The sequence below is a fragment of the Cornus florida genome, unplaced genomic scaffold, assembly GCF_030987335.1.
Source record: "Cornus florida cultivar Cherokee Brave unplaced genomic scaffold, ASM3098733v1 CherokeeBrave_3.0.0_Hap2_Chr06, whole genome shotgun sequence".
NCBI lineage: Eukaryota > Viridiplantae > Streptophyta > Magnoliopsida > Cornales > Cornaceae > Cornus > Cornus florida.
In genome coordinates this window covers 96,053,647-96,078,833 of record NW_026775576.1, presented here as the reverse complement: position 1 = coordinate 96,078,833, position 25,187 = coordinate 96,053,647, and the positions used below count along the sequence as shown (strand labels likewise).

At 34.3% G+C, this 25,187-nt stretch overlaps 1 protein-coding gene across 2 annotated transcripts; it reads left to right on the top strand.

Annotated features, from left to right (window-relative positions):
* Window positions 1–18,494: 18,494 nt before the first annotated feature.
* On the top strand, window positions 18,495–24,065 carry LOC132313101 (glutathione S-transferase L3-like). 2 transcript variants are annotated; one of them, XM_059811759.1, is made up of 9 exons: window positions 18,495–18,773; window positions 18,872–18,932; window positions 19,271–19,357; window positions 20,059–20,157; window positions 20,269–20,371; window positions 20,468–20,544; window positions 20,848–20,955; window positions 23,578–23,655; window positions 23,839–24,065. In XM_059811759.1, the coding sequence occupies exons 1-9, from the start codon at window positions 18,700–18,702 to the stop codon at window positions 23,842–23,844; spliced, it is 693 nt and encodes a 230-aa protein (XP_059667742.1). In that variant the 5' UTR covers window positions 18,495–18,699; the 3' UTR covers window positions 23,845–24,065. The 2 variants fall into 2 exon arrangements, with proteins under 2 accessions (XP_059667742.1, XP_059667743.1); XM_059811760.1 differs by lacking the exon at window positions 20,059–20,157.
* Window positions 24,066–25,187: the final 1,122 nt, after the last annotated feature.

Here is a 25,187-nt window from a genome sequence, read left to right as displayed (position 1 = left end):
ATTTTGTTTTGATGTTTTGTATTCTTATCTTTCATTTATGAGATTTGATACCTTATAGTTATGGTTCTTTGGAGACTAAAGATCAGTTACAGACGGAGACGGTGTAGTTTTGTGTTTGAACTTTGTGATTAATGTGAAGCCAAATCCCTGATTTTATCACTGAATCAACAAAGAGACCACCAACAGATTCAGTTCCTTAAAATAGTTTTCTGTTTTCATAGGATACTGCAGTCAATTACTGTCTTTAAATTTCAAATTTTGACCAAATAAACTATTTACATACGATGATGGCAAGAAGTAATATCACATGTGGGTGTTGTAATGATGGGGTTGAAAGTAAAAGAGAGCAAAGGGAAATAGAGTTCTTAACCTTTGTTATTGGTTTTGCTCTTTTTTAACATTTTGTCATCCATTCATTTGATAAAATCTTAATAAATTGAAATTTGAAAATACAGGCTACGGAAGCAAGAAGTTTTTGGATGGTCCCGAGCCATATGCTACTTGATTATCCAATCTAAAATAAATTTTAGTGTTTATTTATTTATTTTTTGTAATAAATATGTCCTTGCGACTCCAACTCAAGTGTTGATTAACGTGAACGTTCAATTGTCAATGCAGAATTATCTAATAATTTTTTTAAATAATTTACTTAACAGATGGGACATTAAGTGGGTGGTTTATGCAAGGGTATAAATAATTGGGGTAATTTGCACTCACACTCGTCAATATCATTCCGCGTCCCGTCAACACATTAGTTTATATGAACCGCCCCTGAAATTTTAAAAGTGTTCATGCACACCCCCTCTATATGAAAAAATGACTATTTTAACCTTTGTTTAATTTTAATTTTTACCAAAGTGATTCTTGAATTTTTGTCATGGATTTATTAACGCCACACTTTGTTTCTTTGAGGGAATGAGTTATAATAGTGTCTCACTTATCACAACAAAACGGTCATAATAAAATGTCAAAATATTCTGTAACTTTTCAACCACTTCTCTGGTATTATTACTTTCTTTTTGTTTGATTGAATATATAAATAAATAAAAAGGTATAAGACAACAAATAAAGAATTTTTTTTTTATTTTCTTTTAAAAATAGATTTTACAAAAAAACTCAAATACTTGTTTGGGACTAGGTCATCGTCAGCCATTTCTAACATTTATAGAATGTCACTAATAAAGAAAACATACTTAAAATTTGCTAGAATTTTTTTTATGTAAAGCCATTGTTATATTATTTCACCATTGACCAAGGCAAGGCAGTCTCCTAGGACCTCTAATTTGAAAGGGCCGTCGTAACTAGTCTTTTAATTAACTAAAAGACGTCAATTTTAGGTTATAATTTCTATAATTAAAATACAATACATAATCATATATCATGTAAATTAATGGTAATGAATAACTTTCAAAAAAAAATAATTTATGACAATAAATACGTACTTATAAAATCAATTTATATACTTAATACAATAATTTGTATGGTAAAAATGATTTTTTTTATATTTAAACAAAAAAATTGACTTATTTTATTATTATATTAGTTTTGGGCACACGTGCATACATGATAGTTAAGCCGGCGCGTGTTCAAACAACCACTTATTTGACTCATAGAGGCAATTAAATGTCAAATTTTTAACTCAATCAAATTGAAACAACAAAATTATGATAGTAATTGGAGTACTTTGATTTATAATTTTGCATCTCAAAATGTAAGACGGTCATATTTACTTTAATATGAAGTTGAATTTTGATTTTTGTAACTAAGTTGTGTTGAATATTTTAATAAATTTTAATGTAAATTGAATTATGCTCTTTATAAAATACCAAGACTGATTTTTGTCTTATATTTTTTAACCTTAATATAGTTTATGTACTCATCGTCTAATTTTAATATATATTTCACACTCATATATAAATTTTTTTACTAGTATAAAACCTACTGCTGCTAAAAGAGAAGGAAAATTTTTAGTAGGACAATATCAAGATTGATGCCTACTTGATAATATCACAAAATTATACACATCCAATATTCCTTTTGACTTATTTTAAGAAAGAAGATTGCCTTCAAAGTCCAACCCCACTCTCCTTATATCTCTAAAATTTAATAATTAACACACGTAATGATGTAAAATGTTGAAGGATGGATGCTGCTAAACATAAGTTTGCTGAAGAAGGTGGTATATGCTTCATTAATAGAAGGAGACGAGCCAGTGAAAGAAGTTGGTAAGAATTTAGAGTTGCCAAGTTAAGGGATCTACTGTTGAAGAAATGATAATACTTCTGTATACAAACTTAACGTGACGGTTTAACCTGTGTCAGGTCCAAATTTTGATTACATTGAAACTGCTCTTCACAAATTTGATGATGGACCTTCCTTCCTTGGCCAATTCAGTCTGGTGTGTGACCTGCACTCTTTTTTCTTTTGAATAAGAAGTATGTGATGACTGGGTTCGGCGATGGAACCACTGGTTATTCCGGCAGCGCCGATGGCGGATCGGCAAGGGGTAGTTCTCTGTTGATGGTCAATGATGGAAAGGGCAGTTTTGAGATTTTCATAAAAAGTGTTGGTCAAAATGAATTATTAGGAGCCAATTTACACCGAAACAAACAGTAAAAAGTGTTTTTTTCACTTAACCCTTATAATTAATAGAATCCTTGTGTACAAGGGGAATCGGTAAAAGAATTTGATTCAAGTAGGAGTAAAAATTTCATATTTTGATTGTCTGAGAGACTTCTTGTTTCATATTTTGATTGTCTGAGAGACTTCTTGCTTGTTTCAAATTCAAACTCATTGCTTGAATGCAAACTTCTCTTTTGCATCATTTATAAATTATATTCCATCCGTCCCTTATTAGTAATTCATTTCTTTCTTTTTATATGTCCCAAATTAGTTGTTCTTTGAAAAGTCAAAGTATCTTTTTTTTATATTTTCATCATTGCACTTTATCTTTTTAAAAAATTTTAAACTTTGTAATTATATATATTTAAATTAAAAAGAACAATTTGATAATTTTAAAAGAGAATAATGCATTAATTACATGTCCCTTTAAAAAGTTATAAAATCAAAGATGAACAATTAATAAGCGACGGAAGTAGTAATCCTTAATCACGTGGCACCATCTTTCCTCGAGCCTTTTAACACATGATCAAATTAGAAAGTTGATGTGCAAATGATATCCTCGAAAAACAATACTGTATTCAATTATCACCATCAAAGTCGTATCTCATTTTCCAAATCAACTGCGGACATCGGCAAAAAAAAGGAATGTCAAATTATCAAAATTTTAATTAAGGTATTGTTGAATAATAAACTTGCCCATAAAAAAATATCTAGGAAAAATTATATTTTGGTGACCAAAATTAAACATAATTGGTAATCTTAAAGTCAAAAAAATGTGAATAGTAACTAATGTTGAAACTTAATTGATATTAAATGACCATTTCAGAATAATTTGGTCAAAAACACTTAAGGTTTGATAATATTTTAAAAATAAATTTTAGATGACAAAATTGCAACCAACTACAAATAATAAGTCATTGAATTCATCCTCCTACTCTCTTTCTAATCCAACGTTTTCTCTAATCATGATCTAACGTTTTTTTTTTTTCCTTTTTAGTTTATAATTTATCAATTTAAAAATTAAGATTTATTTATCAACATTATCTATTTTCCACCCTTTATCTATTTTTCAAGGCTCTCCACCATGAACGCTCATAACATTTACAATGACAAATCATACTTTTGAAACACCCATTAACAATTGACAAAATTATGAAATTAATCAACAATGGTGATTATTTCTTAAATTATAACTAAGTAGTGTTAAAAAATTCCTAAAAATTACAATCTTATATCTTAAGGAAGATCTCTCAGACAAATCAACTCGTAAAGTATGATAACTATAACTTGAAAATAATGAATAAGAAGAAAATTTACAATTTTTTTGTTTGCCTCTTAAAACCTTGAAGAAAACGATATAGAACATCCGTCTTCAGTTCTCTCCCATCTTGGTCTCTCTTCATAAACTCACCCTAATAATCTAAGTTAATGTAAAGGGTAAATTTGTCCACTTACGTAATAATATATTATAAGAAGGCTATTTAAGTAATAAACCATCAAATGGTCACTTAATATCAATTAAGTTTCAACATTAATCACTATTCATCTTTTCTTGACTTTAAAGTCACTATAAAACAATTATGTTTAATTTTGGTCACCAAAATATTATTTTCCCAAATATCTATTTGCACCAAAATTTTAATTAAGATATTGTTGAATAATAAGGATAATTTAGTCAATTTAGGGTTAAAATTTGTTAAAGGAACTTATTTGTACCAAATTAAAACTTTAAGAGTGTTTTTTGCACGTGAGGGGCGTCCTCCAATAACGTCATTTTCTGTCATTTTACAAAATTATATATTTTATAAAATGGTTGATTAAAAATAATTTTAGTCAACTTAGGGTTTAAATTTGTAAAAGATATATATTTGCACCAAATTGAAACTTGTCAGATTTGGGCCTAAACGAACTCATGTTCATGAGTTTATACAAGCTGAACTCAACATTATTCGAATCCTGCCCTTAAAGAGGCCAGCTTGAATTATTCATGAATATCTCAATTTATCTATAACTCTACTACACATTCACTTTGGCTCCTTCCATTTTCTACTTTGATGATAATAAAGTAAGTCCTTGATGGGATGTGATATATATATATTTTTATAGTAGTTGAAGCAAATAGTAAAAGGATAAATTATAATGACTTCTTATAAAGTTTGGATAAATTACAATAGATATTTATCCCAATTTTGGCGCCAAAATTGCAACATGTAGAGGTAATAATGACTTAAGGGAATTGCAACATTTAGAGGTAATAATGACTGAAGGGTAACTTGGTCATTTAGGTGAGCTGATATTTTGAATATAAATATAATATTTTATTATGGAACAAATTAAATATCTTATATTTTTTTTATTCTAAAAAAGATAACTATTTGAAGAATCGTTTCATAAAAAGATATCCTATTTGAAAAACTTGACTCATAATTTGTCATACTACATTAGGGTTAAGTGCAAAAAACCCCCCTTTACTATTCATATAGTGCATATCAGTCCCTGTGTGATAAAAAACCCCCCTATACTATCAATTTGGTGCGATTGGGTCCCTTGTGGTGTAAAATGACGATAATATACTCACTTCAGTTGAATAAATTAATGATTATAAATACAAGCATGTAAAATGACTCTTTTGTCCAAATTTGTATAAAATGGGATTTGTTTGGAAGAAGGATAATATAAACCTCAAATTGTATAAAATTGGAATAACCTAAACCTGAATATAATTAAATTTAAAACCAAACATGCCCTTTCATATTTTAAAATTTAAATAAATTTGTCATTTATATATATACACACACACACACACACACGTGCACACACCATATATCATTAGGGCAAATCATTTCAGCCTCCGCTTCCATGGCTATTCTCGTTCTCAACTCTGAACTTCTATTCTCGTTCTCAACTCTGAACTCCCCCCCCCCCCCTTTCTCTCTCTCTCTCTCTCTACAGAATCAGAAGTTCAAAACCCATATATTTTAGTTTATCTATCTGCTGCAAGAATCAAAAGTTCAAAACCCATATCGGCATATCATTTCAGATTGTTCAAAAAATCAAAAACCCATCGCCCGCTGTTCCAGTTCGGGTTCGCCGTCGCAAGCTTCAGCCGTTGTTCCAGTTCGGATTCGCCGTTTTTTTTTTTTTTTTTTTTTTTTTTTTGTCTAAATCAATGATTAATGGCCATTGTAAATTGGGGATGGGTTGGAATATTAACATATAATCATCATATATTATATGAGAAAGAGACAGATGGGATTCAACCAAAAAAGAAAAAAAAGGCAATGGGTGGTGTCACGGTTAGGCATAGATGAGTAGGGAGAGAATTGTTTTTGGATCCATAACTGACCTCTTTTTCTCTCTCCCTTTCTCTCTCTAGACGACTGCCCAACAGAGACTCCATAGTGGAGATCCACGGGTGTTGCTATTTGACTTGGATCCTTGCCGCTTATATGCGTGAGGTGAGGCAAAAAAGGCTGAAGGCGACGTGTCAGTTTGGTGCGGCGGAGGCAGTTTGGTGGAGGGCGCTGTTTCTCTCTCTAGTTGTTGGGTGGTTCTTTGGGGTTGTATGTTTATATGCGTGATGTAATGTTTTTAACTTTATATATATATATATATATATATATATATATATGTATGTTAAAGTTAAATAAAATGTTATTCACCTGTGGGGCCCACATGATTAATAAGCCAATATAATGACTTATTGCTTCTTCTCTGCGTATCAGCTTCTCTCTCATTCCAGAAGCTCTCTGGGCTTTTTTTTTTTTTCTTTTTATGGTTTCAAGCTTCAAGGCTTAATTTCTCTCTCAATTCTTGGCGGATTTAGGTGCCGTTTGAGGCAAAACGAAGCCCACGACGAGCTCTACGCATCCATACGAACAATTCCAGATTTGGTGCCCTTCTTGGAGTTTGAAATTCAAGACCTATTTTAAGGGTTTTGTGCAATCTTGAGGTAGGGGCCCTTAACTCATGATGTTCTTGCTCTTTTGTGAATTATACCTCCTAAATTGTTGAAAAGCATGCTTATTTTTGAATTAATTGTATTAAAAATGATGTAAGTGTTATATGTGAGGTTATGATTAAATGTGTTACTTGAGTTGTATGAGAACATGTTTATTTGACTAATTTCCTTGTCTGATAAATTGATCTACCATGCTTATATTGTTGTAAAACTTGCTAGAATGATATGGGATGGCATGTGTAATTTCCCTAGAGTACTTGTAATGTATGCACAATTGTATAATGTGAAAGCCTTCACTTCCATGGCATTAAGAACATGATGTACATGCATACCATGAGACATGATCGGGAAGATTGTTTTTGAAATGAAAATAAGGAGTTTTGGGGAAAAGTATTTTGATGAAAGTGTTTTTGGAAAACCGGTCGCTGCGGGGGTACCAAAGGGCCGGAGTGTTAATATAGCCTAGAGGGGACTAGGGAGTCGCCCTAGCGTGGTTGAGCTAGCTGGGCCCCATAATGACGCCGCGGGGTTACCAAGGGTCAGGGACACTAGTCAATCCTCCTCTCGTATCGCTGCGGGGTCACCAAAGGGCGGGTTATATTGACAGTTTGAAAGTGATGGATTTTAAATGTGAAAACGGGGAGCGACATCGGCATGCATTCGCATTTCATGGCATTGCATTGTTTGTACTTAAGTTTGATTGGAATGTTGTATTATCCCGATATTGTATGATCCCCATTCCCATTGACCTATTCTATGTTTGGATTCACGGGGACACAAGATGCGTATCTTAAGTGTCATCTACTGAGCATATAGCTCACCCTGCATACTTATTATTTTTTTCAGGTCATGGCAAAGAAAAGGCGGATGACAATCCTCCGCAAACTTGAAAGTTGTTAGAAGGTTGTTTGCTATTTTGTATTTTGACCATTCTATGTATATTCATAGTTGTGAAAATGTAGTATTCATGGCCTTGTAACTTAAGAACGAACTTATCTTTTGTTTGATGTAAATGAAACTAGTGGAATTATGGTATATGTTTCCATGCAATTGTATCATGTAACGTTGTAAGACAGGGACTTTAAATATTAATCTTGTATTTTGGGACTGTAATTATGATAATTTAGTTTAATTGGTGTATGGATGTTCCACCATGAAAGGAACTATGTTAAGGTATAATGAACGGATGAATGGGATGCTAGATGATTTTATGTGTTTTGTGTATTGGGACAGGTTGTTGAAGGCCCATTTTTAGGGGAGGTTATGCCGAATTTTTTTTTAATTTTGGCATCAATTAGGGTCGTTACAAAATTTGGTATCAGAGCGATGGTTCGAATACCATTAGGACGACGGGTAAAGGCTTGCCTAGGGTTGTTTGGGAAGTCATTTGCATTGTTATTTTCTTGTTTGGAAAAGTGTTTTGCTATGTGAAAAAGCAATGTTAACTGCTTACTTGCTTACGTGCTTATGTGTTTATATGCTTACATTAATGTGTTCATTGCATAGTATTACATGCTAAATATTTGTACAGTATGTTTTTGCGTTGGGTTGTTCACGGTTGGACCTTAGTATTATCGTTATTGAATTGCTTCCTTTGTTTTATAGAACGATGTCACGGCGTGAGGAAATCAGGGAAGTTGGCCCTAGACCGACTAGGGGTGATGTTGGCAAGAGCTCCAGCTCCAATCCGGAGGAGCTAAATGATGAGGACACACTTCTTAGGGACTTGATTCCCCCGAGAACTGTCCCCACAAGGAGGGATAATGTTGAAGCATCCGTAGAAGTGGGTGAAGGTTCTGTAGCACTGGAGTTTAATCATTTGTTGCAAAATGTCGTGAGGGCAACGATTGCTGCTCAGTCGCAGTCGGCACCACAACCTACAGTTCAAGTTGAGGAAACGCCAGCTCAGAAGCGTCTCAAGATTATTAAGGGGTTTTCTCAGCTGATGCCGGTTATGTTTGAGGGCGGTGCGGATCCAATGATAGCAGATGACTACATGGAGCAAGTTGAAACTCAATTGACTTCTATGGATGTGACAGATGATCATTTGAAGATCATCCTAGCTACTTATAAGTTTGCTAAGGATGCTAAATTATGGTAGAAGTCGGTTACGAGCCGATACAAGGTGGAAGAGATGAGTTGGGACAAGTTCAAGGAATTGTTTTATGAAAAGTACTTTCCGCTTTCCAAAAGATGGGAGTTACAAGACCAGTTTCATAACCTTATCCAAGGGAGCATGTCAGTGGCAGAATATGAAAACAAGTTCACTTCACTTTCTCGCTTTGCTCCAGAAATGGTGAGAGATGAAGTTAACAAGACTCGGAAGTTTGTTTCTGGTCTTAATGATCAGATGAGACCGTTGATCACAGCACAGTTCATTAAGGTTTACTCTGAAGCAGTGGAAAGGGCTTTGATGCTGGAAGCTAACAATAAAGAGAAAGATGCAAGAAGAGAGCAGTTGAAGCAAAAGAGGGGTACAGGGCCATCTTCAGAAGGATCTTCTTGGAAAAGGAACAGGGGCGGTCCATCTCAGTTTCAGGGACAGCAATCTGCACGATCTGCTCCTACCACTCCGTTGCCAACTAGGTCTGATAGAAGTGCAGTTGTTTGCTTTCAATGTCAGCAGCCTGGGCATTACAAGTCCAGTTGTCCCATGAGATTGACTTCAGTTTCTTTAGCTCCGAAGGCTTGTTATGGGTGTGGCCAGCAGGGCCATTTGATTCGGGACTGTCCGAGTCAGGGAGCAGGCACCACTAGTGGCAGAGGGTCATGGCAGAAGCCGTTACAGTCGGCTACGGTTCAATCAGGTTTCAGACCACTGCCGCCACCACCACAGCCTGCCTTGTCTTCTCAGGGTTCACGACCAGCTAGGAGGGATACTCCTACTGTGTCGGCACAACAGTCTGGTGTTCAGATCAGTGGTTCACAGGCACAGGCACCGCAGGGGCGTGTCTTTGCCCTTGCATCATCGACTGATGCATCTCCTAGATCTTTAGTTCTCCGAGGTATATTTCCAATGTTTGGTTCTTGGGCCCGTGTTTTGTTTGATTCTGGTGCATCTCATTCTTTCATTTCATCATCATTTGCACTTGCATCGGGGTTAAAGGTCAGTTTTATGGATCGGGCGTTATGTGTTGATACGCCAGTTGGAGTTTCAGTGTCTTTGAGCCGAGTCGTGAGGGACTGTTCCATTGTGATAGCCGGGCGGACTTTTGTGTTTGACCTTATCCTCCTAGAAAATGACTAGCTTTGATGTCATTCTCGGAATGGATTGGTTAGCTTCTTTTCATGCCACGATCGACTGTTTCAGAGAAAGGGTTACAGTTTGTACTCCCGAGGGAGACTGTTTCTTTTTTGTAGGAGATCGGAGTAATTCCCACATTTCATCGTTTTATGGAATTCGTGGACGGAGTCGTGGTGATTACTTTTTGGCTAGCCTTATAGCCGAAGAGGATGATGTTGTGGAAGAATATTATCCTGCAGTTGTTCGTGATTTTCTGGATGTGTTTCCGTAGGATTTGACAGAGTTGCCTCCATACCGAGAAGTGGAGTTCTCTATTGAGTTAATGCCAGGTACCGCGCCGATTTCTATGGCACCGTATCGTATGGCACCAGTTGAATTGGAGGAATTAAAAAGACAGCTTGATGATTTGAGGATGAAAGGTTTCATCCGACCGAGTGTGTCACCATGGGGCGCACCGGTCTTGTTTGCTAAGAAGAAAGATGGTTCTTTGAGGTTGTGCATCGATTATCGGAAGTTGAATCGCGCCACCATCAAGAACAAGTATCCTTTGCCAAGGATAGATGATTTATTTGATCAGTTGAGGGGAGCCAGTTGTTTCTCCAAGATTGACTTGAGGTCTGGCTATTATCAGTTGCGGGTTAGGGATGAGGATATCCCGAAGACAGCATTCCGTACACGGTATGGACACTATGAGTTCCTTGTTATGCCTTTTGGCTTGACTAATGCTCCAGCGGCATTCATAGACTTAATGAACCGCGTCTTTCACGATTACTTGGACCAGTTTATGGTAGTTTTCGTGGATGACATTCTTGTGTATTCACGATCTCGGGAGGAACACGAGATCCATTTAAGTATTGTTTTACAGATTTTGCGGGAGCACCGGTTGTATGCCAAATATGAGAAATGTGAGTTTTGGCTACAAGAGGTGAAATTTTTGGGACATGTTGTTTCAGAAGGCGGAGTGTCAGGTGATCCATCAAAGATTGAAGCTGTTTTGAATTGGGAGCAACCCAAGAATGTGTTTGAGATCCGTAGTTTTCTTGGTCTAGCGGGTTACTACCGGAGATTTGTGAAAGATTTCTCCCGTTTAGCAGCGTCTATGACCCGTTTAACCCGGAAAGGGATTAAGTTTGCATGGAATGAAGCCTGTGAGTCATCTTTCCAGGAATTGAAGACAAGATTGACTATGGCTCCAATGTTAGTGATACCTGAGCGTGGCTTGTGTTATTGTAATACCCCTAATTTTAAAAAGATAGTCTCGGTATTTATTTATTTATTTTTATTGTATTTTTTTTAATTATTTAATTGATTATTTGACTAATTGTTTATGTGTTTAATTGAATTAAGTGTTACTTTATTAATTGGCTACTTATCTATGTGTTATTTGTATTTTGTCTAGGTGTTATTTGTATTATTTGTTTAATTAGATTGTGTGCTTAAATGATGTATTTGATTAATTATAATTAATTCTAAATTAAATGATTAAATATTTTATTTTATTTTATTTTATGGTTATGGTTAGTGGTAATGGGTTAACTAATTGGGTCCCATGGACTACTTGGATAGGAGGTTGGATGGGTATGAATAATTACCCACGGATAGTTGTATATATATATATATAGATATATATGTATATACATATATATAAAAAGGAAAGTAATTTATTAATATTATAGTAACTTTAGTATTAATAAATAATCTGATGTATATATTTTATATATTTATATAATAAGGATATACATATATTTTATACGTAACATGTTTTAAGTTACCTTTTTAATATTATGGTAACTTTAGTATAAATAAATAATCTGATGTATATATTTTATTTATTTAATGAGAATATAGATAGATTATATACGTAACATGTTTTAAGTTACCTTTTAATATTATGGTAACTTTAGTATTACTAAATAATCTAATGTATATATTTTATTTAATTAATAAGGATATACATAGATTATATACGTAACATATTTTAAGTTACCTTTTTAATATTTTTTTATTTTTCTTTATTAAGTTGACTTGGATTGGGAAAAGGAATATGGTTATTATTTAGCCTATAAATACACAACTATAGGTTGAAAAAGGAGTGAAAATATATCACGTAATATATTCTAGAGAGAGAGAGAAAGAGAAATAGGAATGAAGGAGGAGAAAACCCTTTAGAGAGAAGATCAAGGAAGAATAAGTTTAACTTTCAATCCGAAAGTTTAAGGCAAGTTCTTCTTTTATCTCTTTCCCTTTGATTCGTGTTTCTATACATGCCTAGGAAATTCCAGGATTTATTAAATACATAAAATTAAATAATTATGCATGTTTAATTGGATTAAAACATAAGTTTTTATAAAATTGGTTCATATCTGTTCTTGTGTTATGAATTGATAAAATGCATGATTTTGATTTGATTTCTTATGTGAATTTTTACATGTTTAAATTATGTATTTTTCATATCTGTGGAATGATGGAACGTAGAAACATGCTTAAGATTCCTGAACATTAAATAGGGATTAGGTTTGGATTTTAATAAATTTAAATAGACTCAATCATAATGATGCTTGCTATTTGAATGTTTTAAACAAACGAATGGATTTAATCTTTTAAAATATTTTAGCAATTGAGATTAAATGTGTAGGATGAATTGGATATGGAGAATCCTTATTTAACGGTATAATAAAATATCATCATGTATAAGATTCAGTTTGTGTAGGACATATGATATAGGAAGTTTAAAGAAATAATAAGTCATTCCTATTATGTGATAACTTGATATCATATTTATCATAGTTATTTATGGAATGTTTGATGTATTTCCTTAATTGTTACATCAATTGTTGGATTGTGTGGTTTAATGCACCGGTATGGGACGGTGGCATTCTAGGGATGGATTAACTTATTAGTTAAGTCCTACCTATTTTATATAAGGGAATGGATTAACTAAAATGTTAAGTCCTACTTATATTTAAGTCAGGTCAGCTGAACAAGTTAAATGACTTATGGATGATTAATTTATTATATAAGGGAACGGATTAACTAAAATGTTAAGTCCTACTTATATTCAAGTCAGGTCAGCTGAACAAGTTGAATGACTTATGGAGGATTAATTTATACTGGATAGGATGGTTACTAGATTATATATATATAAGTATGGTGCCATGATATGAGCTTGAGTCTCAGGATCAATGGTTAGGGCGCGTATATCGCAAGGGATGTGTAGCTAGATATAGTGTAGTTGTGTACCCTGATAGGTCTAGGTACTCATGCCCACTATATGTGCGTTTTGCATGTTGCCTACTATTCAGGTTAAGACAACCCTATAGTCTAGTGAGGTTCCTTTAGTGTGTATATATATATATATATACGGACTACTAGTTATTGTTGGATTGACTAGGATGTATACGTGTATCGGATCTCTGCTTGGACTGTAGTAGAGTAGAACTTGTTTGTGGGCCTGACCCACCATTATTTTTCAGGTGTTCGTCACGAGTAGAGGTTGTTCGTGCTGAGCAGGGATCAGTCTACTTCATTCTTCCGATGCTACATAGGAGTTCCTTTATGATTCAGTTTCCTGTTTTAGATTACTGTCATTTGTTTAGTTTAGATTTTCTAGGGGTCTACACAGTATGGATTCCCGAGTTGTATTTTGGAGGATCAGTTGTATCAGAAGAGTTTATTAATTAATGGAAATATATTATGAGGCTTATTATTAGATTATCATTTTAGTTTCTTGTCAGCATTTTATTTATTCTTCTTTATTCTTTTGTACTCTGTGTTCGTTTATTATCAATTTGTTTTGATATCCTCGAGTATTCGGGCGTGGGCCTGGCCAACTCGCATTCGGAAATTCGGGGGTATCACAGTTATGTGATCTATTGTGATGCTTCACGTGATAGTTTAGGGTGTGTGTTGATGCAGGATGGTAGAGTGGTGGCTTATGGGTCTCGACAGTTGAAGACTCACGAGTATAACTACCCTACTCATGATTTAGAGTTGGCGGCAGTTGTGTTTGCTTTGAAGTGTTGGAGACACTACTTGTATGGTGAAAGATTCGAGGTGTACTCGTATCATAAAAGTCTCAAGTACCTTTTCTCCCAAAAGGACTTGAACAATAGACAGGAAGATGGGTTGAATTCTTGGAAGATTATAATTTTGACTTGCAGTATCATCCGGGCAAGGCAAATGTGGTAGCAGATGCCTTAAGCCGAAAATCTCGTGGAACTTTGGCCTGTCTGGTTATTCGGAAGTGGAAGATGCTTAAGGATTTGACAGAGATGGGATTGTATTGTTTTGATGATGATGTTGACAGCGAGCCGGCATTCTTGTTTAGTCTTATGGCTCAGCCTACTCTTGTTGTACGAGTGATTAAGTCACAGAGACAGGACCCAGATTTAGATGCCATTCACGTTTTGATCTCCAGTGGTGAGACAGTGAAAGATTGGGCTTTGTATACAGATGGGGGTCTACGGTTCAGGGGTTTGTTGGTGGTTCCTACTGTTTGTCGTGAAGACGTCTTACAGGAGTTTCACACTTCCCGCTTTGTAGTTCATCCAGGTGGTACCAAGATGTATCAAAATTTGAGACATCAGTATTAGTGGAAAGGGATGAAAAAAGATGTTGTACAGTTTGTGGCTAGATGTCTTACCTGTCAGCAGGTGAAGGCCGAGCATCAGAGACCAGCCGGTTTGTTGCAACCATTACCTGTAGCGCAATGGAAATGGAAGCATATTGCTATGGATTTTGTGACAGGTCTTCCAAGGTGACGAAGGGGCAATGAGTCCGTATGGGTCATCATTGACAGATTGACCAAGACGGCTCACTTTTTGCCTATTAAGGAAACAGATGATGCAGAGAAGCTTGGTGTTCTTTATGTGAAGGAGATTGTAAGGTTGCATGGAGTTCCAGTAACCATTGTTTCAGATAGGGATGCTAAGTTTACTTCGAAGGTTTGGGAAGGACTTCAAGTAGCGTTTGGCTCAGCGTTGCACCTGAGTACGGCATTCCATCCATAGACTGACGGTCAGTCGGAGCGTACTATCCAGATTTTGGAGGATATGCTTCGGGCATGTGTGCTTGACTTGGGTGGTAGTTGGCAGGATCACCTTCCACTTATTGAATTTGCCTACAACAACAGTTATCAGGCGAGCATTCAGATGGCTCCATTTGAGGCGTTGTATGGTAGACCTTGTAGGTCTCCTGTTTGTTGGACTGAGGTAGGCGAGACAGCCGCCTTAGGACCTGACATTGTACTCGAAACTACTGAGAAGATTAAGCTGATAAGACAGAGGTTACTTACAGCTCAGAGCCGACAGAAGAGTTATGCGGATAAGCGGAGACGGTCGTTATCCTTTGAGGTGGGAGACCATGTTTTTCTTCGGGTTTCTCAACGGAAGGGATTGATGAGATTCTGGAAAAGTGGCAAGTTGTCTCCACGATTCATTGGACCATTTGAGATTTTGGACTGTGTAGGAGAGGTTGCCTACAGACTTGCTTTGCCACCACAGTTGGATAGGGTCCACAATGTTTTCCATGTATCGATGTTACGGAAGTACGAGCCAGATCCATCTCACATTTTGAGTTGGGTTGATGTAGACATTGATGAGGATGTTTCCTACGAGGAAGGACCAGTTCAGATTCTTGACACACAACAAAAGGTGTTGAGGAACAAGACGATACCAATGGTGAAAGTCCTTTGGAGATACCACGGAGTCGAGGAGGCTACTTGGGAGCTCGAACAGGAGGTTCGCTCCAAGTATCCAGAATTGTTTTCTTCTCTAGGTATGTCTTAATTTCGGGGACGAAATCTTTTAAAGTTAGGGAGAATGTAATGTTTTTAACTTTATATATATATATATATATATATATATATATATATGTTAAAGTTAAATACAATGTTATTCACCTGTGGGGCCCATATGATTAATAAGCCAATATAATGACTTATTGCTTCTTCTCTGCGTATCAGCTTCTCTCTCATTCCAGAAGCTCTCTGGGTTTTTTTTTTTTCTTTTTATGGTTTCAAGCTTCAAGACTTAATTTCTCTCTCAATTCTTGGCGGATTTAGGTGCCGTTTGAGGCAAAACGAAGCCCACGACGAGCTCTACGCAACCATACGAACAATTCCAGATTTGGTGCCCTTCTTGGAGTTCGAAATTCAAGACCCATTTTAAGGGTTTTGTGCAATCTTGAGGTAGGGGCCTTTAACTCATGATGTTCTTGCTCTTTTGTGAATTATACCTCCTAAATTGTTGAAAAGCATGCTTATTTTTGAATTAATTGTATTAAAGATGATGTAAGTGTTATATGTGAGGTTATGATTAAATGTGTTACTTGAGTTGTATGAGAACATGTTTATTTGACTAATTTCCTTGTCTGATAAATTGATCTACCATGCTTATATTGTTGTAAAACTTGCTAGAATGATATGGGATGGCATGTTTAATTTCCCTAGAGTACTTGTAATGTATGCACAATTGTATAATGTGAAAGCCTTCACTTCCATGGCATTAAGAACATGATGTACATGCATACCATGAGACATGATCGGGAAGATTGTTTTTGAAATGAAAATAGGGAGTTTTGGGGAAAAGTATTTTGATGAAAGTGTTTTTGGAAAACCCGGTCGCCGCGGGGGTACCAAAGGGCCGGAGTGTTAATATAGCCTAGAGGGGACTAGGGAGTCGCCCTAGCGTGGTTGAGCTAGCTGGGCCCCATAATAACGCCGCGGGGTTACCAAGGGTCAGGGACACTAGCCAATCCTCCTCTCGTGTCGCTGCGGAGTCACCAAAGGGTGGGTTATATTAACAGTTTGAAAGTGATGGATTTTAAATGTGAAAACGGGGAGCGACATCGGCATGCATTCGCATTTCATGGCATTGCATTGTTTGTACTTAAGTTTGATTGGAATGTTGTATTATCCCGATATTGTATGATCCCCATTTTCATTGACCTATTCTATGTTTGGATTCACAGGGACACAAGATAAGTGTCTTAAGTGTCACCTACTGAGCATATAGCTCACCTTGCATACTTATTATTTTTTTCAGGTCATGGCAAAAAAACGGCGGATGACAATCCTCCGCAAACTTGAAAGTTGTTAGAAGGTTGTTTGCTATTTTGTATTTTGACCATTCTATGTATATTCATAGTTGTTGAAATGTAACTAAGTTAGTATTCATGGCCTTGTAACTTAAGAACGAACTTATCTTTTGTTTGATGTAAATGAAACTAGTTGAATTATGGTATATGTTTCCATGCAATTGTATCATGTAACGTTGTAAGACAGGGATTTTAAATATTAATCTTGTATTTTGGGACTGTAATTATGATAATTTAATTTAATTGGTGTGTGGATGTTCCACCATGAAAGGAACTATGTTAAGGTATAATGAACGGATGAATGGGATGCTAAATGATTTTTTGTGTTTTGTGTATTGGGACAGGTTGTTGAAGGCCCATTTTTAGGGGAGGTTATGCCGAATTTTTTTTAAATTTTGGCATCAGTTAGGGTCGTTACACGTGACGTTTGCCTTTTTAATCAAAATTGGTGCTAATATTGTTTTGCTTATATAATAATTTAATAAATACATATAAGATAAATATTATATTTCTGTTACAAAATAAATAAATATTACATCTCTCTTTTTCTTGGGTTCTTTGGGTTTGTATCTATATATATATATATATATATATATATTCTATATTTGCATGTTTGCCATTTTTAATCAAAATTGGTGCTAATATTGTTTTGCTATAATATATAATAATTTAATAAGTATAAGATAAATATTATATTTTTGTTAAAAAATAAATAAATATTACTCCATACATCCATACAAATTCTAAAGGTGAATCAAACAGAATTAGAATTCTAATATAATTAAAAAATAATAAATTGAACTAGAATTGTAATTTAATTCCATAACCAAACGTACCCACAGTCTTTTTTCTTTTCTTTTCTTTTCTTTTTTTTTTTTTCCCTTTTTTTCATTAATAGATAAAAGTTGCCTATTGATAAAAAAAACAAGAAAAGGGTATATTTTACTAGTGATGATAACGTGAAATTTAATTTATTTATTTTTGTTAATGTTCTTTTTTTTCTGTTAATATTTTTCTATATCTATATCAAAATTTTGGCTGCTGAACACAGTATGGGGGGGCCTTTTATGCACAACGCTGAGGGACTTTTATGCACAAATGGTGAGGGTCAAAATGGAAAACAAAAGGGTAAAATGGGATTTTAAGTTTTACTTTTTGTAAAAAATTGTCAGAGGGACCAGTTATGTACCTTTTTTGAATTTTGAGGACTTGCATAAACTTTTTCAAAAAATAGAGACTTGTTCGGTACAAAATCTATATATCAAGGAGTTTTTTTTGCACTTAACCCTACTTACATTATGAGTCACGTCGCTTGAGATTTTAAGTATGATATGGTTGACATTGTTAAAAAATAAAAAATAAAAAATAAATAAATAATGTAATAAATCTAAACGTGAAGTGTGTCACTAAACTACCTCACTTTTATACAAATGCAATGCGTGTACCCTGTTTATTGGTTCAAGAACAAAAGAACCAAACAGGGCCGAAGGCACAGGTGTAGCCCAGGCCCTAGGATCGACGTCACCATCGACATCATCAGTTAAGAATTTAGTAGACAAAATGGAGGAATATGATAACCAACAATGTGAATGTTTCAACTAAAAATAAAAAATAAAAAACTAATGTGAATGTATCTAGACTCTCTTCGAGGCTTCTGCCGTTCATTTCTTCACTGCTCACGAATCCACACAGTCGTCGATTTCACTATAAAAACCTTCGATTCCCCACTTGAAACACACAATCAACCATCTATTCAAATCTCACAACTACACTAGCAATGGCAGAGGTTCTTCCCACTCCTCTCAATTCCTCTTCTACCCAACCACCTCCCCTCTTTGATGGAACTACTAGGTTTAATTTCTCTCTCTGTTTATTTTCTTCATTATTATTAATTTTTTTTTTTTTTTTTTTACTCACAAATCAAAAATGGGTTTGATATTCTTTTGAAGGTTGTATACCTCTTACGTATGCCCATTTGCGCACCGCGTGTGGATCACCCGTAACTATAAGGTTTGCTTGTTCCTCTTTTCATCACTCTTCTCCTGTTTGTTGTTGTTGTGTTAAATTACAGAGTGATAGAATAATATATATATTTTTGGAGTTTTATGCGGTTAATTATGTGTGTCTGTATGGCTAATACCATTTCCTTGCGATTATGATTTGGAGTCTCGAAAGTCTCACAATTCTAATTGATTTATATGAGGTGGCTGATTTCATCAATGTTTGTGAGATCATCTGCTCCACCCACATATATCAATCGGATCTGTTCTATTATCGGACTTTTTATCATTCGTTTATATTACCTGATTTAAATTAAATTAAGTTAATTTGTTTTGAGTTACTTGCAGGGATTACAAGACAAAATCAAATTGGTTCCACTTGACCTTGCGGATAGGCCTGCTTGGTACAAAGAGAAAGTGTACCCTGAAAATAAGGTAATATATACTACATCTCTAACACAATATGTTTCTCTGTTTCACATTCATTAAAGTACAAATTATTTAGTACTTCTCGGTGGTTTATGTTTTTCTACCATCTCATATTTGTTGCAAAAGATGGTATTATTTCTATCCTTCCCAACATCAAAGTTTGACAGCATGAAAACTAGCTAGTGAGTAGTGTGCCCCTTTTTTGGATGATTCAGTCTTTATGAATTACCAACTCAAATAATATTATGAGAAACTTACCTATAAAAAAAAATATCTTATTGAAGTTAGTAATTGAGTGTAAGCTGCAAAATATCGGCCGGGTTTTCTAATAATAATTTAGGTGGCAAGTCTAGAGTGGTTTTGAGTACGGCAAAATGCAACAGGTTTTAATCCAGAGGAAGCATATGATGTCATCCAGTTACTCATCCTGCATTTTTTTTTTTTTATTGTAATAATTTAACATTCAGAATAATTCATCACTAATTTTTAGTTAAATAATTGCTTAACTCAGTATGATAATGTCTATTTTGCACTCTCAAAACTCAATAGCTATCAGCATATCATCACTAATTCATCCATTTCTTTTTTTCTTTTTCTTTTTTTGATATTTCATTCAAAAGTTTTATATCATTCTCAATAGCTATCGGCATTTCACCTAATTGATTATTTTTCAATTCTTGTTCAATATTGAGGTTTTTATTTTTTAGGTGCCAGCATTAGAACACAATGGCAAAATCATTGGAGAGAGTCTAGATCTGATTAAATACCTTGACAGTAACTTTGAAGGTCCTGCACTTCTACCCGATGTGAGATTCAAATATTTTGGTAGTTGTTCCCCCTCCTCCCCCCCCCCCCCCCCAACAAAAAAAAAAAAAAAAAAATTTACTTGACACGGGTAATAATGTAAAATGTTGTAGGATCCTGCTAAACGGAAGTTTGCTGAAGAGTTGTTATCCTACACTGACACATTCAATAAGGTGGTATTTACTTCATTTAAAGGCAACCCAGTGAAAGAAGTTGGTAAGTATTTAGACCTGCCAAGTTATGGGATCTATCTTGGGAAAAATGATAATTCTTCTATATACAAACTTAAACAGAATCTGTAACCTGTGTCAGGTCCTACTTTTGATTACATTGAAGCTGCTCTTCACAAATACGACGATGGACCTTTCTTCCTTGGCCAATTCAGTTTGGTATGTGACCTGCCCTCTTTATTATTTTCCTTCTTTCGAATAAGAAGGTATGTGACCTTTTTATTCATGTCTCTTGACAATGCTGTGCTTATTGGTGCTCTTATCAACCAATTAAAATGTCCTTTATTTCATCCAAGGAATGGACAATACGTTTTCTTCATAATTTGGAAAAAGATAACGTTGTTATATACATTTATCACTTAATATAGAAATGGATAAAGAGTGCATGTTTGCAGACTAATGTGTGCATGCATGTGGTTAACAATACTTCAGTTATTCATGATTATAATTTGTGATCTTCAGGTGGACATAGCATATGCCCCATTTGTTGGAAGGTTTCAAATCTTCTTGCAACATATCTGGAAGTATGACATCACTGCTGGCAGGCCTAAACTGACAACATGGATTGAGGTGTGTTAAAATACAATTCTATTTTTTTTAGAAAATTTGAAATCTGATTATTGGAAAAGCTTGTTGCATAGCATGTCAAATGCTCCTCCAACCCATCAGCGCACAGATTCCTAGGCCAAAAATACTTTTGTGGTTCAAAAAATTTATTTTGGAAGTGGCAAAAAGCCTGGGTGAGAGAATTAACACAGAGGTGGTGGTTGGAAATAGATACGGTGAATTTCAGGCTTGTGGTTGCATGTTTAATTGATGTTTGCCTTTCAGAAGAGCTTTTATGAATTTGTTAATATAATTTATAGCCTAATGTCGGGGTCACGAAGTTGATTCTGCCATATGGGCCAGGTTAAGTTTTTTGAACATCTGTTGTGAGTTTATGGTGTTCGGGTTACTTAAGGGTTACTTAAGGAAAAAAGAAGTGTCATTGCAGAAGCTATTTTTATTGCTTCTATCGGCATTTTGGTGTAGCTGATTTGCAGAGTCATTTTCGAAACCTTGGAAGCAACCAAACAATTTTGGAAGTGATGCTTCTGTGCTTAAATATGTTTAGTGATTCTTTTATGCTTAAATATGTTTAGATATGGTTAACATTGTAGCAAGGCATAAGCATTATTGATGTACCTACTTTGGTTTGTAACTCCGGATCCTACTTCCAAATTAGGGGTGGCATTATATGCCCAAACCCGCCAACCCGTCCAAATCCGCCTACTAATTAATGAGTTTTGGGCGAGTGATTTAAGTGGGTGGGTGACAAACGGGTCAATTGGCAATGAATGATATAATTAGCGAGTCATTAGCGGTTGAGAGTAGGGACCCACCGCCTAAACATAGATTAAGTCATACACGTTGCGCTCTGCCCAGAAAGTGATTTTGCGAGAAAGAGAAAGATGTAGTGAGAGAAAGTTGTTGGGTTTTGATATTTCCTCAGTTTCCGCAGCTAGCATATGGATATATATATATATATATATGATACAAATTAATACTAGTAATTGTTTTCAAACTTTGGTAGAACTTGATCCTAAACTTGCTTCAACCTGTATTAATTCATCAAGTCTTTTTTATCAAACTATGAGTAGGATTTTATTTTGTTCACATTTAAGGAGATAAAAATGAAAAGGAAACAAATAATATAAAATTTATTTTCTCATTTATTTTCTGCTTAAAGCATAAATTCGTGTGTTTTGATGTGTTTTGCATAGTATTTCAGAAATCAAAATTATAACTAACTTAGAGCTGAGTATTCTTTCAATTTTATATTATAAAGTTTTCTTTAAATAAAAAGAAGAAACTACAGTGTCATCATGTTTCACTATTTTTTTTCTTTTTTCGTTGCACCATTCTTTGTTAGTTTATGTTTAATCACTGCTATGCAACTTTGATGGGTTAAGATTATAGTATTTATTAAGGTTAGTTAATCTGAAAAAAAGATGCTTTCTGTATATATGTATAAATGTTGTAAAGGAATTCTGCTTTCACAAAAGTATGGGTTAAGCTTTTATTTAAAATGGAATATATATATACATATATTTCCATTATATAGTCAGATAGATATTCCAATGTTTGTAGTTAAAAATGTTGCAACAATGAAAACTGTTGGAAAAAAAAAAGTTTATTTTTATGAATTTTCTTTTATTTAATTTAACTATAAGAGACTAGTTAATCATAGTTGCTTTTATAGTTGGAAATTTTTAGCTTTTAAAACCATATCATAATTTTTTTTTTTTAGGATCCTAGTCAATCCAAATATTGATTATTAGAATTTAGGTTTGATATGAACTAACCCTTTTTTTTACAAACAAGACATTTGTGTATAATTTTTTTATTTATTATTTTAGGTTTTTTTAAAAAATCAGGTCATCAAGTTAGATGTGGGTTGACTTGCCCATTTAATACCCCACCCATTCATGACCCACTTCAAACGGGTCATTAACGGGTTCATGACCCTCCCATTCATGACCCGTCCAATTGCCATCCCTACTCCAAAGAGATGGTGACATGTGCATGATTAGATGCTTGGGTTATTTGGGATTCCTTGGGTTATGCTTAGATCCTCTAGAGGGTTGATTGAGGCATGGAGAGGTTTCAGTGGGGGCTCTCATTCAGGGTGCTTGGAGGGCTACGCCTCTTTGTATTTGGTGGTGCATTTGGCTCAAGAGAAATCGGAGATATTTTGATGGAAAGGAGAAGCCTATTTCTATGTTTAAGTACTCTATTATCTCCACTCTTTTTTGTTGGGTTTCAGGGAAAAATTATAGATTTGTAGAGGAGACTGTTGTTTTTTTTGGCCTCTTTGAAGACTTGAGGCGCTTTTTGGCCTTGTGTGTTTCTTTCTTTGGGATTCACACCCCTTTTGAGCGCATTTTATAAAAAAATTACTTATTAAAAAAAAATGATTAGATATCTTTTGCTTCAACTACTTTTTCAAATTCTCTTATGAAAGCTGTTGGCTGTTTCTTTGTGGTGAAAAAAATATTTTTTAATACATTTTTTGTGAGCGCAGTGTCATTATTTGCCTGCATTTTGATTGGACAATCTGGTTAAATTTTTGGAGAATGTACTTATTTGAGTAAGAATATGAGGGGATGCAGTTCCTAGGCTAACAAAGATTTTGGTACTTAACCTGTGCAGGAGATCAATAAGATTGATGCTTACAACCAAACAAAACTTGATCCCAAGGAGATTATTGAGGTGTTTAAGAGGTTTCTGGTAAACCCTCATTCCCTTAATAAAAGAACAATTCCTTTGGATTTTCTTTAGTTGTGAGAAATTATAAAAAAAAAATTCGAGAGTTGGAAGCAAACACACTCCGAGACTCGAACGTTTGACCTCCCCATTTGGGGAGGAGAGCTTATACTGAGAACTGATGTATAAAATTTATTTTCCTTGCAGGCCTAGTTGTGAAAATGTTGGTGATGGTGTTGTAGAAGTAATACGTTGTACTAAATAAGTTGCTTTATGTGTAAGCACAAGTGTCTTTGTCTCTGTGAGCCTGGGGTACATATCATAAGTTGTGGATGGCATTGTCTCTATTAATGATCAAAGTTATTATGTTCCTTGTTATGTTTAAATTTGTATTCTTATCTTTCATTTATGAGATATGATACCTTATGGTTCTTGGAGACTAAAGATCAGTTACAGACAAATACAGTGTAGTTTTGTGTGTGAACTTTGTGATTAATGTGAAACCAAATCCCTGATTATATCACTGAATCAACAAAGAGACCACCAACAGATTCAGTTCCTTAAAATAGTTCTATGTTTTCATAGGATGCTGCAATTAGTGTCTTTAAATTTCAAATTTTGACCAAATAAACTAAATACATACGAAGATGGCAAGAAGTAATTTCACACGAGGCTGTTATATTTCTGGGGTTGAAAGTAAAAGAGAGCAAAGGGATAAAATTGATGGAAATGGGATGTGAATAATTTTATTGGTTTTGTTCTTATTTCACATTTTGTCATCCATTCATTTAGTAAAACATTAATATATTGAAATCTGAAAATACAGGCTACAGAAACAAGAAGTTTTTAGATAGAATCATATATTACTTGATGATCCAATCTAAAATAAATTTTAGTGTTTATTTATTTCTTGTAATAAATATGTCCTTTGACACGAACTCAAGTGTTGATTAAATTGAACGGCCAATTGTCAATGGTGCAGAATTGTATAATAATTTTTTAAACAATTAAATTAACAAACGGGACATTAAGTGAACAATTATAAAGAATGGAGCGAGAGGCTATTTTAACAAGATGACAGATAGAAGTGGACATCCTGTGAGAAAAGGCAAACATGTTGGAACGATGACAAAATTGTGAAAGATGGGCATTCTTTATTTATAATCAACAATTTTGAATACTTGTTTATTTTTTACCAAGTGATTGTCGAATCTTTGTCATGGATTTATGGATTTAGTTTGAGTATGAACTTTCACCATTGACCAGGGATCAAGGCGGTCGCGCCTTCAATTTGGAAGGATTTGAAATTTAATATCCTAATATTATATAGTTGTATATGTATAAAATATCATCACTTATCATAATTGAATATAATTGGTTTAATCAATTAAAAGATATCCATTTTAGGCTATAATTTTTGTAATTAAAATATAATACATAATCATATATCATGTAAATTTATGATAATGAATAACATTAAAAAAAAATAAAAATTATGATAATAAACACATACTTTTAATATCAATTTATATATATAATACAATAATTTGTATGAT